This window comes from Sinohyriopsis cumingii, chromosome 18, assembly GCF_028554795.1.
Source record: "Sinohyriopsis cumingii isolate HCF-2022 chromosome 18, ASM2855479v2, whole genome shotgun sequence".
NCBI classification, from domain to species: Eukaryota; Metazoa; Mollusca; class Bivalvia; order Unionida; family Unionidae; genus Sinohyriopsis; species Sinohyriopsis cumingii.
The window spans coordinates 76,863,721-76,879,874 of NC_142978.1; the positions used below are offsets into that span (position 1 = coordinate 76,863,721).

Consider the following 16,154-nt stretch of genomic DNA (forward strand, 5'->3'; position numbering starts at 1 on the left):
AAGATTCTTAATTTTTCATTAATTGACAATATACTGAATCCTGTTAAGGAATTATTATTGTAGCACTTTCTGTCAGAATCAGAATCTGATTCATGTTAAAACTTGCTGTTTCATTTTAGTATACTGAGAATACATATTATGGCAAAATATGCACTTGTTTTGTTTTCAATCCCATAAAAGAAGTAAAACATTTGCTGACAGAAAAATCTAACAGTTTAGAGGCCAATCTACTGATTAAAATGTGTAAATCTACTGGTTTTAAATCCTGTTTCTGTCACATGTATTCCAGTCATCAAGTTTACAGTGATATGTGCTGTGCTATTTTCATGCTATGCTATGCTATTTTCATGCAGAATAGTAAATAACATTCTTCTCACACTTGAGTGCATATATTTATGCGGTTTCCTTGTTAAAATAATATTATTGTGTAGTTTACTTCCATTTTGAAAGATTGTCTTCGAGGTTAGTGAAAAAATATTGTGGGGAAAAGTGAAAGGTACATATGATGGGTTGACAGAATGAGTACATGTATCCTTCCAAGTTTGTAATTTGACATTATGATGTAATTTATGTAGGATAGGTACAATGACAAATAACTAATTAAAGTAATTAGTATAGTAATAAAGTCTGAAGAAGGAAACAAATATTTTAACCTTGCTCCTATATGTCTTGGTATGGTAATATTTTTGGCCACTCTGCAATTTCTCTTCTGCGTATGCTGGTGTCCCTGTCAGAATTTTTTGTGTGTGATTCAAACATCCAGTTAATGATGGGTCTCACACCCATTAACAACCCTGTGACAGAATTATGAAAAGTCATGACAATAGGAAAACCTTTCCTTTGTCTCCCTCAAACCTGAGAAGTTATAAGAAATAAAACTGATGTTAAGTAAGAATTATGTGCTTTTTTAAATTGATTCATTAAAATAATTAAGGTATCCTTGCAAAAGCAGAGAGAATAATTCCATTTTATGGTACAGTGTACGGATACATAGGCAGGCATCAGTTTGAGATCTCATTGTATGGATATTAAGAACATACATAGGCAGGCATCAGTTTGAGATCTCATTCTATGGATATTAAGAACATTTAAGATCATTTTTGCATAAAGGTTTAAGCTGTATGCTTACACATTATTAATTGGGTAATCTTATTTGGTTAAAGATAATCCTAATAAACACAGACGAATGATGTTATAAATAGTGTCCTTATAATGTGTAGATACATGCATGAATGTTTAGCTCCTTCTGACATTGTTGAAGTCTCTCACTCTAGTACACACATACATAGAGTGTGGTCTTGACCATTAAAACATGTGAGATCCATTTTGAACACTGCTTGAATGCAAAAAAAACGGTCAAGTGGTATTGAGACTAGAGGAATGCATGGGGTTAGAGTCCAAGAAAAATATGATATTCTAAGCAGATTTTAGCAGCTGCCACAAGGCATGATAGGATCGAGATGTGCCCTTCAAAGAGGATTACATTTATGCAAGTTTTGACCAAATGATTGGTGTGTGCTTATTAGGGTATTTGTAGTATGATGACTACAGTATTTACAGTATTTAGTTGTGTATGAGACAAGTCTAACTGCAAGTTATATATACCCCTGCATTGGCAGATCAAGGTCTATGTTGTTTGTTCTACTGATTTTTATTAGCAATCAGCATAGACCCAGATCTTCAGGTGCATTATGTGATAGCAGATTTGTGCAGTTTGCATTTGGACTATACTTGTGAGTATGCACAGTTTGTATTCACAGAATTAGTACATGTTATACTTTCCAACAAATTTTGAAATATGTTGTTTACTATATTTCACAGAATGTAAGAGATGAAATCTACTACGTCATATGTTGTGTGCAAGAGTCGTGTGACATTTTGCAGAAATGAAGTATTTATCTTGCAGAAATTAAGTATTTATCATCTTTGAATGGCGTCATAGGTATCACTTTTTATTGTCATCAACAATGCTAGGGTGAAATGTTGACATTCTTGAAAGTGACATGTCATATTCATCAGTGGCTGTATTCAGCTGCAGTTTTGTTAGAATTTGCTGTTGGTTTAAAGTTTGTACAGTACCTAGATTTGTAAACAGAATCCTAAGACCATTCACAGATAAAAAGCAGGTTCCACAGAACACATTAGCTCAGCTGGCCTTAAGAGTAAGTGAGCTTAATGGTATTGCTGCATCTGTAGTGCATCTGTCAACAATTGCTGGCAACCACACTGGAGACCTTGTTTCTGTCAATAATTGCTAGCAACCACACTGGAGACCAGTATCTGTCAATAATTGCTAGCAGCCACACTGGAGACCTTGTTTCTGTTAATAATTGCTAGCAACCAACCTGGAGGCTTGTATATGTCAATAATTGCTAGCAACCACAATGGAGACCTCATATCTGTCAATAATTGCAAGCAACCAACCTGGAGACTCATCTCTGTCAGTAATAGCTAACAACCACACTGGAGACCTTGTTTCTGTCAGTAATTGCTAGCAACCAACCTGGAGACCTGTATCTGTCAATAATTGCTAACAACCATACTGGAGACCTTACATCTGTCAATAATTGCAAGCAACCAACCTGGAGACTTGTATCTGTCAATAATTGCTAGCAGCCACAATGGAGACCTAGTTTCTGTCAATCATTGCTAGCAACTAACCTTTTGACTTGTATCTGTCAATAATTGCTAGCAACCAACCTGGAGACCTTGTATCTGCTATGATTTTGATCAGAGATGGAATAGGGTTTATATCCTCAAGATCTTGGATGATTTCAATAGTGGGTAACATCCATGTACATTCAGTAGATCTTCCGTCAGATTGCTAAAGCTGGTTTCCACTCAAAGTCACATTTCAGGTCTGAAATGGATCAGTCTCGAAAATAAAATAAAACCATCAAGATCTCAGACTAGTTTCAAAATGAATGAGATTCACTCATCCTAATGGTGTTTTTTTTCTTCATCTGATTGGCCAAGTTTGTGAACACTAGCAATTTAAATAGTTTTATATCTTCAGGATGCTAAATAAGTTGATGAACCAGATTAACACATTTTATGAGGTAATATTATATCTGATTAGCGATGCTTGTTGCTACACTAGAGGCAAAAATTTAGATTGGATTTGCTCAAACTTCGTACAGAAGCTTATATCATCATGGTCTTCAACAGTTCTAATTAACTGCAAGCACTCCCTAGTAGTGTAGTGATCTTGCATTTGATCAGCTGAGCTTGTTACTTTGCAAGACTATATTTCATTGCAATCCAGGTGAGCAGTATCAGGTACAGTACACATGGGCCTTTTGCTTTTAAAGGTATTCCTGCATAGTATGCATAGCCATTAAAATATTTTTTTGAAGTAAAGATATTAATTATTTTATTCAATTTTAAAAATAGTTGTTGGTACAAGATTAATTATAAATTTTTTTAAATACCTGATGTTTATATTTTGAGGAAGAAAAAGTTTATTTTGTTAAAAGAAATTAGAAGAAAAAAATTATAGTTTTATGGCATGATTTTATATAAAATATTACGATATAAAAAGTTAAGTACAAAATAAATGGTTTTTGAAAGGCATGTAAGTAATTCCACTAAATCTTGAGGTGTCTAAGGAAGCTTTGCATTCTTTCTTCCTATGATAACTCTTAAAGGTTAAAATAACCCTGTACTAGCTGATGAATGATAATAGAATAGAGGTTTGATTTAAATATTCCATCCTGCATAAAATATTTTTAAGCTCCACAGTAAAAGTCATGGGGACATATAGTGTTACTCTTGCTTATATTTCCTTTCACCTGTCTGTATGTCTATCACACCTTGATCAGGTTTTGTGTTTACATAATTTAAAGCACTATAGTTAGCCATCCATTTTGCATGAGCACATAACTAGTTGAAATTAGTGAGGATTCTGTGCTGTTATTATTGATACGTGCCTAGCAATTGTACTGTGTATGATACAGTTACAAATGAAGTTTTGATAATTTAATGAAACATTTTCAGCCATGTATGTTACTTTATTAAGAAAAATAACAAAGTATGCATATAGGAAAAGTCAGAATGAGTATAAGATAAATAGATATGTTATATAGTTGTGAGAATTTGATTGGGAAAAGAACAGTTCTAAGAAGAATAAGTTGTTATGCCCTTTATGTTTTCAATGACATACATATATACATTTATTTTTCCAGCAAAAAAACGAAGTGTCATTTTGTTCTGTATACACTTACTTCGCATAGAGTTACGAAGATCGTATAGTTTTTGTAATATGGTTCATACATTATGTAATAAGAAAAAATGTGACTGGCATGTTGGCTGACACATATTACTTGCTTTTTCAGTAACCCAAATTTTCTGTTTAGGGATTTTGTTGAGGCCTGGGAGGATAAGAAATGCCACATATGATGTTTCTTATGATTTAATTTGTATGTTACCCCAAAATATAATCAGACTCAACTCAAGCATTGAATATAAGCTGACCATTACTTTACACAAATTTTTAGAATGAAAAAAAATAAAAGAATAAATTCTGCTCATCCATTTTTGTAATTTTCTACTGTCAGCTACAAACAACTGTTAAGTAACATATAGATGTGGTTTTATATATCCCTGCTGTATTGTTAGATTGGAGGGATTTTAGTCCCTCTAAGCTTATGGTATAGTGTCCATTCTCTTTTACTGAGTATAGTTTTTATTACGTCTGTAATAATAATAGAGAAAGCCATCGTGGATTGGTAGTTTTGTGCCAGACTTGAAACTGAAAGGATACAGATTCAGATCCTACCATCAGGCAAGTCCACATCAGCATCTGTGCACTAAATAACCCACTTGTGTTGCTGTGCCATAAAAGAGTAGACACTAATAGTAGTAATAACAAGTTGTGTGTTGTTACTAAAATTAGTGGGGGCCCCGAGTGGCCAAGTGATCTAAAGCGCTCTCCATTACGGATCACTGCCATCTCACCTCTGTCTGCACTGGTTCGAGTCTTGGATTCAGTCAATGTGGGTATGTGAGAAAGCTTACCAGTAGCTTCTCATGGGTTGGTGGTTCTTTCTGGGGGGTTTCCCCTGGTTCTTCCTCCACCATTAATACTGGCCGCCATGTATAGCCTATCGTGTGCTGAAAGATGGCATTAAACCCCACAACAACAACAACAACAACTACTAAAATTAGGAACAAAGTATCGAACCAGTGACCTTTTAGGGCAGTTTATATCATGGAGACACTGGAAAAATAGGTATATTATTATTCCTGTTAGTAGTTTTATCTAATGAATATTCCTCAGGAGTTAATACTTGAAACAGTGGTAGAATATGCTTTATAAAGAAAATCACCACAGAAATTCCTCAGATGTTTCAGATATTTAATGTAAATTCTTTAGTGACATAAGGAAATGAAAATTTAGAGAACGACCAGTATAATAAAAATTATTTAGAGCTTGTATACAATACCTATCTCCTCATTTGTTTTCTTCAGTCTTAGTCTTACCATCCCTCATGTTTTCAGTGTTGTCAAGAACTGATTACTATATGTACTTTCTTAAGTTAAGTTGAGTCTGCAAACATAAATCTTGATCTGCCATAGCATAATGCACCAGCAGACCAGAGTATATATTGTTTGTTTTACTGATTACCCTTAACAAATTGCACATATCAAGATCTGCCGGTGCTATATGCAGTGGCAGATGTGGGTCTGTGCATTGTGCAGTTGGACTGGACTTATAAGCAAATATATGTGGTATTACCTGAGTGCTGTTTATAGGTAATTAAGCAGGAATTTTAATATGCCACTTGCAGCCTTTTAGGACAATAGCAGCAGTAACAGGAATATCTTATTTTATCTTGATATGCTGCAATAATGGACAGTCAGGACAAACCAATATTCTTTTGTCTTTGTTAGGCCAAATGTCCCATAGGTGAACAACTTTAATTGTCATGATTTTGATCTATTAAATGTTTCTGCAGAGATGGTTAAGACATCAGAACCATACAAAATACACTCGGTTATAAGTTGAGTCCAACTGCAGAGACCCAGATCTACCATTGCATAATACGATGGCAGATCTGTGACTGTGCAGTTTGTTTAGAGTAATCAGTAGAAAAAACAATGTAGACCCTGTTGTTTGCAGTTTGACTTAAAAGCAAGTATATATGATAACTAGCAAAGATGTTACACGATGGACATTTATTAGATATTTTTCAATCAGGATTCCATCAAGTGCCCTTTATGTTCAAGATGTCTCTTCATTTACAGTGTGTTTCATGCAGGCTTTAAATGTGGTGCTTTCATTGTTAATATATCACTTGCAGCCATGAACTGCTGAAGTTGAATTCACAAGGCCATCAAGTTAGCCTAATTTGCTTCTTCCTCGTCATCTTCAATTCTCAGAATTTGATCAGATTCTCAGAGGCATGAATGTTGACTGATAATTCTTCTTTTTATTTATTAAATCCAGTCAATAAAAGGACTGTCTTTAAGAAAGAATAAGATAAGGGACTTACATTGCATACACTGCACCACCACCAACCCAACCCAAATACATGCACTACACTTTCCCTTCTCCATAATACCAGACTTCATTATTTGTGCTTGGTAAACGTAGGACAGATCAACTGTGGGATATGTGCAAAGGGAGATAACTCCAGATTCACATATTTATACGGTTGAATAGTGAGGGCAAGGTATTCATTCCTGTCTCTCTTTCCATGTTTCCCAGTTTGTGCGAGATTATGGTTTTATAATACTCTTTGATATCTTGACTTTTATTAGTTGAAGTAAAGATTATTAACATTGATTGAAAAGATTGTGAATAAATATTGCACTTGCTGAAATAGACAATCATTATGTACAAGTTAGGGAAGTTTTGACTTGTTGCACTAGCTTAAAATTTTAAAATATTGGTCCATTGAAGGAACAGTGCCAACTATTTGAGATGTGTCAGTTTTTTAAAAAGTTTATATGAACAATTTGTATTTATTTTACAGATTAAAAATGCCAATTTAAAAAACTAAGTTGTTGGTATTTTTTTATTTAATTTTAATTTAATTTTTAAAATTTAGCTTACAACCATCCTTTGTATACATTTTAAAATCAAAGTCTTTGCTGACAATAAAGTTGCTAGTCTTTTAAGGGAAAATAAAGCCTTGACAGATGTTATCATTATATTATTCTTCATTAAATTGTAAGGAATTACGCAGATTTTCAGCAGTTTTGTTAATTCAATAATGAAGATACAGGTCAATATTTAATTATCAAAAGAATGGTTGACATCTTAATCCCCCCCCCCCATAAAATGCTAGACATGTAAGTACATTCTGGCCTATTATCTTGTTCTGAAAGTAGATCTGGGTACATTTCAGTGAGATTCTTTTTAGGTCATTAAAATTCTGAAGGAGGTATATGTTCTTTCTTTTGGGTAAATTGTCATGACAAAAATAGCTCCTATGCAAATAGGAAATATTAGACAATTTTTACCTTTCTATGCTATGTATACATATCTGATATATTAGTCTTTGTACAGTGGTACTAATAAACATCAGGTAAGGGTAAACAAAACTTTAAGATTTTGATCACTCTCTTTATTCTCACCTTTTGGCTTATTAGCTGACCATCATAATTCTTGGCTTTTATTTTTCCTCCAAATCAACAATAGGTGTGACAAATTATCTTTGATTTGGGTGGGATCACCAAATTTCACTATCTCTGAGGTCACTTTATTAATTCTCCTTCCACTGATCACCTCTGCGGCAGTAGGTAATTAATAGATTGTCTGCTTTGCCTTAAGTACAAATAGAAATATCAAACTTGTCGCTGCCTTTGATATATATGTGTAGTCAGTCATGCTTGGCTGATTAATATCTCTTGTTCCCAGCAAATCAGCGGACCAATAAAACAAGACTAGGTGGGGTAAGAGATCAATCTGGACTCAAGCACTGGACTTGACAAGTAAACCTGATTGTTGCATATATTAATTTTCACATTCTCTGTTTGAGAGTTGGCATGAAGACATGGAAAACGAGTGATAGACTGTATGTCTAATAAGATACACAATTTTCAGTAGACATTTTTCTTAAAGAGGCCACAAAACTTATTTAATCAGATGGTGTCATCATGTAATTGAGAGATTTTGCACTTTCTGTGTTGTATTATTTTTTGCATTGGAGTGTGGAATTTACTGAGGGACACTGATTTACACTATATCCCGAGTGATTATTCTGTTTTATATGAGGAAATGGACTTTTATTTTCAGGAGTCACAATAAGTTTGCCTGTGGATGTAAATGATATTCATTGGATCTCCTATTAGCAATAATGATGCAGTTTTGCAAATCTCATTTAGACAGATTTGTTTGGAACTAATCAATTCATTAAATCACATTACAGGAATTGTTCTCAACAGGACAAATAAATTTATAGAGTCAAGAGCAAAAAATTCCAGAGTTTGTTTAATTGACTTTCAATTTTGAAGGATCAAGTAAAAAGATTTTGGATGTTTTTCAGGCACGAACCAAGGAAAAAGAACGAGAACTACAGCGGATATTTGCAGAAAAGGAACGACACCTACAAGAAACTCAGTTATCAATAGTCAAGAAGCTTGGGGAAGCAGAGGCCAAAGTTTCTTCTTTACAAAGCAGTAAGTTTTAATAATTTTTTCCATTTTCTTGATAAATTATATTTGTAAAAAAAAATTGAAAATATGTATTATATGAAGATTTTTATTAAATGCTAACCAGATTCTCCCTATTTTGTGCAATGCTACCATTTTGCATTTTGAAGTTAATACACTTGTGGTAGATTAAATTCATTTTGCAAGGTACAGTTTTCCATTTGTATAAGGCTAATGAAAAGCTGGCTTCTTATAGAAGGTCACATCCATCTCTTGAGGGAGAATAATAGTAAAATGGTTACTGTTTTGATATTAGACATGGTGGCTTTGGAATAAAGATAAATTTGTATTACTGTAATGTCAGGGTAAGTCACATGCATGTTTTAGGACCCTCAGTGTCTAAGTGGTTTGCATGCTAGAGTTAAGACCAAAGGAGTGAAGGTTCAAAACCTAGCATTGGATTAGTCACGGTTAGCTGCTTTGATGTGTTATTGAGCAAGGCATTTTACTCTAGTTGCCTTGGCACTGAACATTTATTTGTGTTAATATGCCACAAAACACCAAACCAAACCAAACCAATGTCATTTAATTAATTAGAATCAGGAAGTGTTTTATTATGGTTTAAAAAAAGTATTTGCCAAGCTGTTTGGACATTTATTTAAATCATCCCTTTTAACTGCTTCCTTCAGTCGAGTAAAAAATGAGACAAATAAAATAATAAGTAGGATATAATATAAATCAATGATTACACTCATCTTTTATATGACATAAGTTTGCTTATTATTAACAAAACTCATAATTATATTTTTATGATGGTGGGAAGAACTAAATTGCCATGGATTCTAAAAATGATCTTTTAAGTTGAGTTTTTTTAATGGAATATTGGTATGAAAATCTTGATACAGTTAAATTCAACTTTTTCTCTATTTTTTTGTTGTTTATTATTAATTTGATAAATTAACCTTTAATTATAATGTCTGTTTCCACCGTTATTTGATCTATCATGACCCGTCCACCAGAGTTGCTGAGTTTCTCAAAATGTTTGTATTTTATTGAATTTGTTGTGTTGTTTTTTTTTTTGTGTGTGTGGTGGGTTTATTGCCATTTTTCAGCACATGATAGACCATACATTGTGTCCATTATATTCGGTGTAAGAAGAACCTAGGAAAACCCCAGGAAGAAAGAGTGACACACAGGAAGCCACTGCTGGGCTATCTCATATATCCATGTTGGTTGAGTTGAGACTCAAACTCACACAGGTGAGATGTGTAAGTGATCTGTAAAGGTGTGCGCCTTAGATCACTCTGCCACCCAATGCCCCTATTTATTTTGTTATGACTTCATGATTTCTAGAGAATAGAGTAATAACATGTAAAAGGTTTTTGATTGGTTAGGGATGTTGATATCACAAATCAGTTCTCACTGTTGGTCAGATTTTTTTTGTCTTACTGAAATCTTCAGATTACTTTTTCATTATTCATTATTTTGTAGATATGAAGAAAGGAGTTTTCCATTAATGAAAGATGGATTGAATGTTGATACAGTTGCTCATATTTTTAAGTGTTCATAGTATAACTGCGATCTTACAAAATAGTTAACATTCTAATTTATACAGTGTTAAAACATGTATGTAAATTTTTCTGCATTTTGGAATCATTTTGTCAGTCAGCATTCCAGATGTGGCTGTAACAGTTTATGCTAATGCAGCAATACAGTGGTATAATATATTTTTATAGTGTCTTAGTCTATGTACATGTATACCATAGTAACATATTTTAATATTAATATAAATTGCAGACAGCAGAAACTTCAGAATCAAACAGGATATCGTATTTTAGATCTTCTAGTGTTTTATAAGATATTATTCAAGTTAGCTCAACTTCCATACAGCTCAGGTCCGTCGGACGTCTGTCAAAGTCTTCTTGGTCTCTACTTTTGGGCTATGCCTTAATTTTGACAATATTAGTCATTTTGAACCACACGAGATGCAGTAAAAGCATTGGGAAAAAAATTCTACTTGTACCTATATAGTCTTATATTTTGGGCCACACATGAGTAATACGTGCAAGCTGACAGTATTTTCAGGGTCTCTTATTTGTGAAACAAAGTCCTATATACAAAGGGTGGCAGATGTCTTTATGGAGATGTCTCCTTCTGTCTCTCTTCCCATCACCTTCTACAAAATTGATGCATATGTTGCCTTGTAAGAACCAGGTTTTCCCTGTAAAAACCCTCTTTTTAACAGTCAAGACTTGTGACAGAAGCGATTGCCGGTAGATCCCTCTTTATGGAGTTAAAACTATTTAGTGCTCTTCTGTAAGTCATTTTGTCAAATGACTACTTTGTTGTTTGGAATCATAAACTTATATTATTTTACTCCATGTAATAACACATCGTGATGTTACAAATGACAACATGACATCACATATAGGACAAATGTATAAGGTATATTGCATCTGGATGCACTTCAGAGTAATTTCACTAAACAAGACCAATTTTAGTAAGTAAAATCATTGGGGAGGTTTATATGATAAATGAAAATTTTAATTTGTACTCATTTCAAATGAAATTGATGAAGCTTGTTGAATAATTTCAAACTTTGGCTTGCAAAAGAAAGAAAATTATTCAACTTGTTCCAAATATTACATTTGAAATTAGCATCGATTGTGGTATTTATCATGATAATTCTATCCATGAGCTGGTGCTGGTACTTCTTGTTGATACATGTGCTCATTTGGTTTTTGCAGTACCATGTACACTCGCTTATAAGTCGACTGAAACTGCAAACAGCACAGATCCTGATCTGCCTTAGCATAATGAGCTTACAAATCCAGCTCAGTCTTTTTTGTTCTACTGATTACTCCAATCAAACTGCATAGACTCAGATCTGCTAGCACATTATTCGAAGTCTGGGTTGGTATAGTTTGCTGTTGGACTTGACTTTTAAGCGAGTATATATGGTATTTCTCATGATAAGACATTGGAGCCAGTCCAGAACATTCAAAAAGTAAGAGGTATGCTTATTATCAAGATAACTTTGGTAAACATTTTTCCACAATTTTGCAAAAAGGGGAAGTGGTGAGTGTTTATTGGCTTGGTGGCTTGATGATAGTACATGTACCATATATAGGGATATCATCTGAAGTTTTGATATTTTTCATTTTTGTATTTGTGTCATTTTTTTAGAATATTTAGGGAGAACCCTGAAACACACTACTGTGGTAAGATATAACTGAAATGTGTTTTAAAAGTAAAATTAGGTGACAGATTACACCGTATTCAAAACTATCAATTTGATATTTTTGCAAACTTTTGCACATTTTTTTTGGCCTTAGGAAATTTGTTTTCTTGACAGTCATACTGTCACTTCCATCCATAAAAAGTTGGCAAGGTACAGAAAATTTACTCCTTGGGGTTTATATATTTGCTCATTCCATGGTCAGCCTGACATAAAACACCTTTTGAGATGTGTTGACTTGTCATAACATTTTAACACCTGTATTTTATTGCTATCTTGCCTACTTTTTTGAGATAGTCTCTAATTACTTGTTTTAAAAAGTTTTTACTGCATTGATAGTGTCACCTCATTTCCTGCTTAAGCAAAACAGTAGTATCTAGTCTGTTGACTGTCAATGTTACACCTTTTTTCAGTGACCTTTAGTCATGCAAATACCAAGTTGGTTTTGCTCCCAGAAAAACTTGATTCAGCCAACTATTATAGAAATGTAAAAGTTGGCAATATAACATTGAACAGTTGTCTTCCAAAGTTATTCTGTGATCCTTCCAGCTCTAGTTCTAAGCAATTACAAATTAAAACCAGTTTGCTCCTCATTAAGTTGTTAGTACTGAAGAATGAGAGTGTAACACTTGCATGAATTTGATCAACATAAATAGAAACAAACTATCAGTAAAAAGCATGGAATTTCATTTACCAAAGTTGGCAGTATTCTTGGAAATATATCGTTCCATTAAAGAGGAACACAGTGGTCAGCCCTGAAACAACACTTGCATTTGGGAAAGCGGTTAGAAAATGTACTAGTGCCCTTCAATTTTCACTTGCCATTTCAAGATGGGTGAGTGGATTTTTAACCCCTGATAGTCAGTCTGAAGAAATCAGAATTTTCCTTTGGCCTTCAGTTTTTAATACAGAGATATTTTCTTTAATTTTGATCTTAAAATGGGAATTACTGAGAAAAAGTAATATATATTTTAACCTCTAATATTCATGCAATTTAAAATAAGTGTTTATGAGTTTATAATAAATATCATATTTGCATATTTTATGCACATAATTTGACCAAGAAAGGCATAAGAAAAATTAAATGCAATAAAAAAAGGTACAGAAAACAATTTAATTTTAATGATATGGACCAATATTATCAGCTTATTCATCTTTTCATAAGCATAGAAGATATTTTAGCAGTGAGTGACTGGAGGTCAAGAGACACCTCATTTTGGGAGGTTCAGATGTATGGAATGGATTTTAACTTATTTTTTAAATTATAATTTATCATCAATTTAAGCCTGTTGATTTTTAAAATTTCTTTATAGATTCCAAAATAACCTCATAATACTGCTGAATAATAAAAAGGTTCAACATGTATTAAATAAAATTTGGCATAATTGTTTGCCTACTAATTGTTACTTTTTTCAGTTAATTTGTTTCTTGTGAATTCTTTCCTGAGACTTTCTTTCTATGACATATTTTTCTGTGTTTTACTTTCCTAAGTCCAGTTCATTTTCTGTGAATTTTTTGCACATTTATAAGCTTTTTTTGATTTTCTCTTGCAAAACCTTGCAAGCATGTTGATGCAAACATTTCTTGAGGTATACCTATAACATTTTAATTGCATATTTGTATTAATATGCATATGACCTGATTAGAATGTCATGACATTATGAAAGAAATCCATTTTTATTGCAGTTTTTTAATACTTTTTTTACTCGGACATATTTGGTAAAAATATTGTAAGGAGGATTAAGCAAAACTTGCTTGAGCGCTAGAAAAATTAAATATTTTAGTTACATGTATATTTGTTTAAACATTTTCTATTGTCGCTTTATGATACATTGGGATCGGGTACAAGTTGTAACAACTTAAAGTAGCCCTTTCCTGATATAATACCTATATTACAACATATTCATCATGACAACAGTGACTAATAATGAAAAATGATTGGAGAGAGAGGGGGAGGGAAGGCACAATGACAGTAGTCATTATTTCATTATTATTCTGTATCAGTGATATATCTGCATGCATGTTGTAGAATTCTGTGTATTATATGCATCACCCTTTCCCAAAAGCATTAAATCTAAATTAAGAGTTGCATGTGGCACAAAGAAAATGTTCTCATCAACTCAGTTCATTGTCTACTGTTACTTGAGACAGAACTTGAAGAAATTTTGGTGGTTTCAATCGCTCCACTGGAACAAGAAGCAGCTGTTACAGCTGTGTATTTTTTTAAAATAAGAACACTTTTAAATTTCCGGGACTTCCGCCTTGTTGACAAACACCTGTTTGACATAAGAAATATAGTACCACTTAAGGTTGACAAATGAAGTTTGCTAAACAACAAGATTTTTAATTTTAAGCAAACTAAGGAAGTTTTATGAAATATTGTTTGAGCAAGAAGTTCTGTTTCATATGCTATACTTAGATTCATGGGACCTGACCCAGTTTTACTAAAATGAGGGATTTTTGTACTGAGGTCTGTACTGTGTTGTAGATACAAATATGTGAAGGCATTATAAAAGTGTTATACTGAGGTATGCTCTCTGTTGTAATGATAGATTCAGATATGTTAAAGCATTATCAGTGAGAGAGTGTTATACTGAGGTATGTTCTGTGTTGTACTAGATGTTGCAGATATGTTAAAGCATTATTAGTGAGAGTGTTATACTGAGGTATGTTTTATGTTGTACTAGATGTTGCAGATACGTTAAAGCATTATTATTGAGAGAGTGTTATACTGAGGTATGTTCTGTGTTGTACTAGATGTTGCAGATATGTTAAAGCATTATTAGTGAGAGTGTTGTGAAAATGGTTTATAAAACCCGTGCAAATACTGGGCATTAAATGATGTGAAATTGATTGGTTCTCATTTGCCAAAAATGACATTTCTTCCACAAGACCTTCGAGGATTTGTTTGTGTTTGTTTTTATTTATTTTGTCATCTGGTCATTAACACTATTCAGGTGTGACGCCAGCTACCAAAACAGTCTGGTTACCAATACTGATCAAGAGAATATGCCCCTGCTCTGTTAATAAACCTTTCATATCCACCTAGGTCTTTCAAGTGTTGAGAGATACAACAGTTGTGGAGCAGGAATATGCACATGTAAACAAGCTACATCAGTGTTTGATTTGTATGATATTAGATTAAATACAACAGAAACCTGTCATAACGCATGCCATGTTACATTCTTTATAATTATGTTATGCACTTCAAACTTTTAAAACATAGTTCTGTTTTAGTGATTACTAGGTATTGATGCAAATTAGTTGACATAATACAGATCTGTTGTGATGGCCAGATTTATTTCATTGTTCTGATTGACTCCATCATATTTATGCTCCCATTCAGTATTATGACATTGAATTTGCCTCGCATCAAAATCAGTTATGTTGAATTTGCCTTGCATCAAAATCTGCTGTTTTGAATAAGATATAGTACATGTCATTACTGATTGACAGTTTTGACCACATCCTTGTCTCTTTCGTGTCTGTATCACAAACAACACCTGGTCTTGGATATTGTTTTATTATTAATGGGAGGATGTACTGAATGCACTTCTTTATATGTATTTATTCATATACTCTCCAAGAGACAACTGTTACATGTTATCTTTTCTGTAAAGAGCTGACAGTCAAAACTTTTTCAATCATAACACCACAAACAAGATGAATTTTTAAAATCTAATTCAAAAATTCTTGTCTTGCATTTTCTTTTCCTCGGAAAATCCAAGCCCCATTTCACAAGACTTTTCAAATTTCTCTCCTCAAATTTTTTTTAATATGTGGTTTTCAAATGGTGCCGCTTGAGAATCTTAGTGCAAGAAGTTCAAGAATTCAGATTTTTCTTGGAGATGAAGTTAGTCTGTTTCAGGAGAATTCAAAAGGTGCTTTAATCCTTGACGCCTAAAGAATGTTTGCTGAAAAAATGTATTGTTGCATTCCAAAGAATAAGAATAATCTTGAGAAATTTCAATTTCATGAGGATAATTTGAGATGTTTATAAATGACTGTGATAAATCACCAAGTATTAATTTAAATATTGCAAATGGAAGATGGTATAATTTTATTTTAAAGTACAAATAAGTCCAGTATTATTACAGGAATTATTGAAGATGTACGAGTCCAGTACTCCTCACCAATCCATGGTCACTACTCTATCTTGAAAACTTATTTCATTTTTTGTTTATAATCAATATGTTCCCTGTTTACCTGTAAGGTTAAGTTGGCCCGTTTTTGTTATTGCACATTTATATGTTGTGAAACTTTAGGCAGATTGCTAAATTGCCATACACTGGTGCTTCACTTGTAAAGCATCAGATGA

General features: G+C 33.1%; 1 protein-coding gene across 1 annotated transcript in view; it reads left to right on the top strand.

Moving 5' to 3' along the window:
* The window catches only part of LOC149777021 (homeobox protein cut-like 1), a 195,892-nt gene that overhangs the window by 110,196 nt on the left and 69,542 nt on the right, over positions 1–16,154 (top strand). Inside the window, exon 6 of the mRNA XM_089941788.1 lies at positions 8,493–8,625. Within this exon, the coding sequence (XP_089797914.1) occupies positions 8,493–8,625 (133 nt within the window). The remainder of the gene's footprint in view (positions 1–8,492; positions 8,626–16,154) is intronic.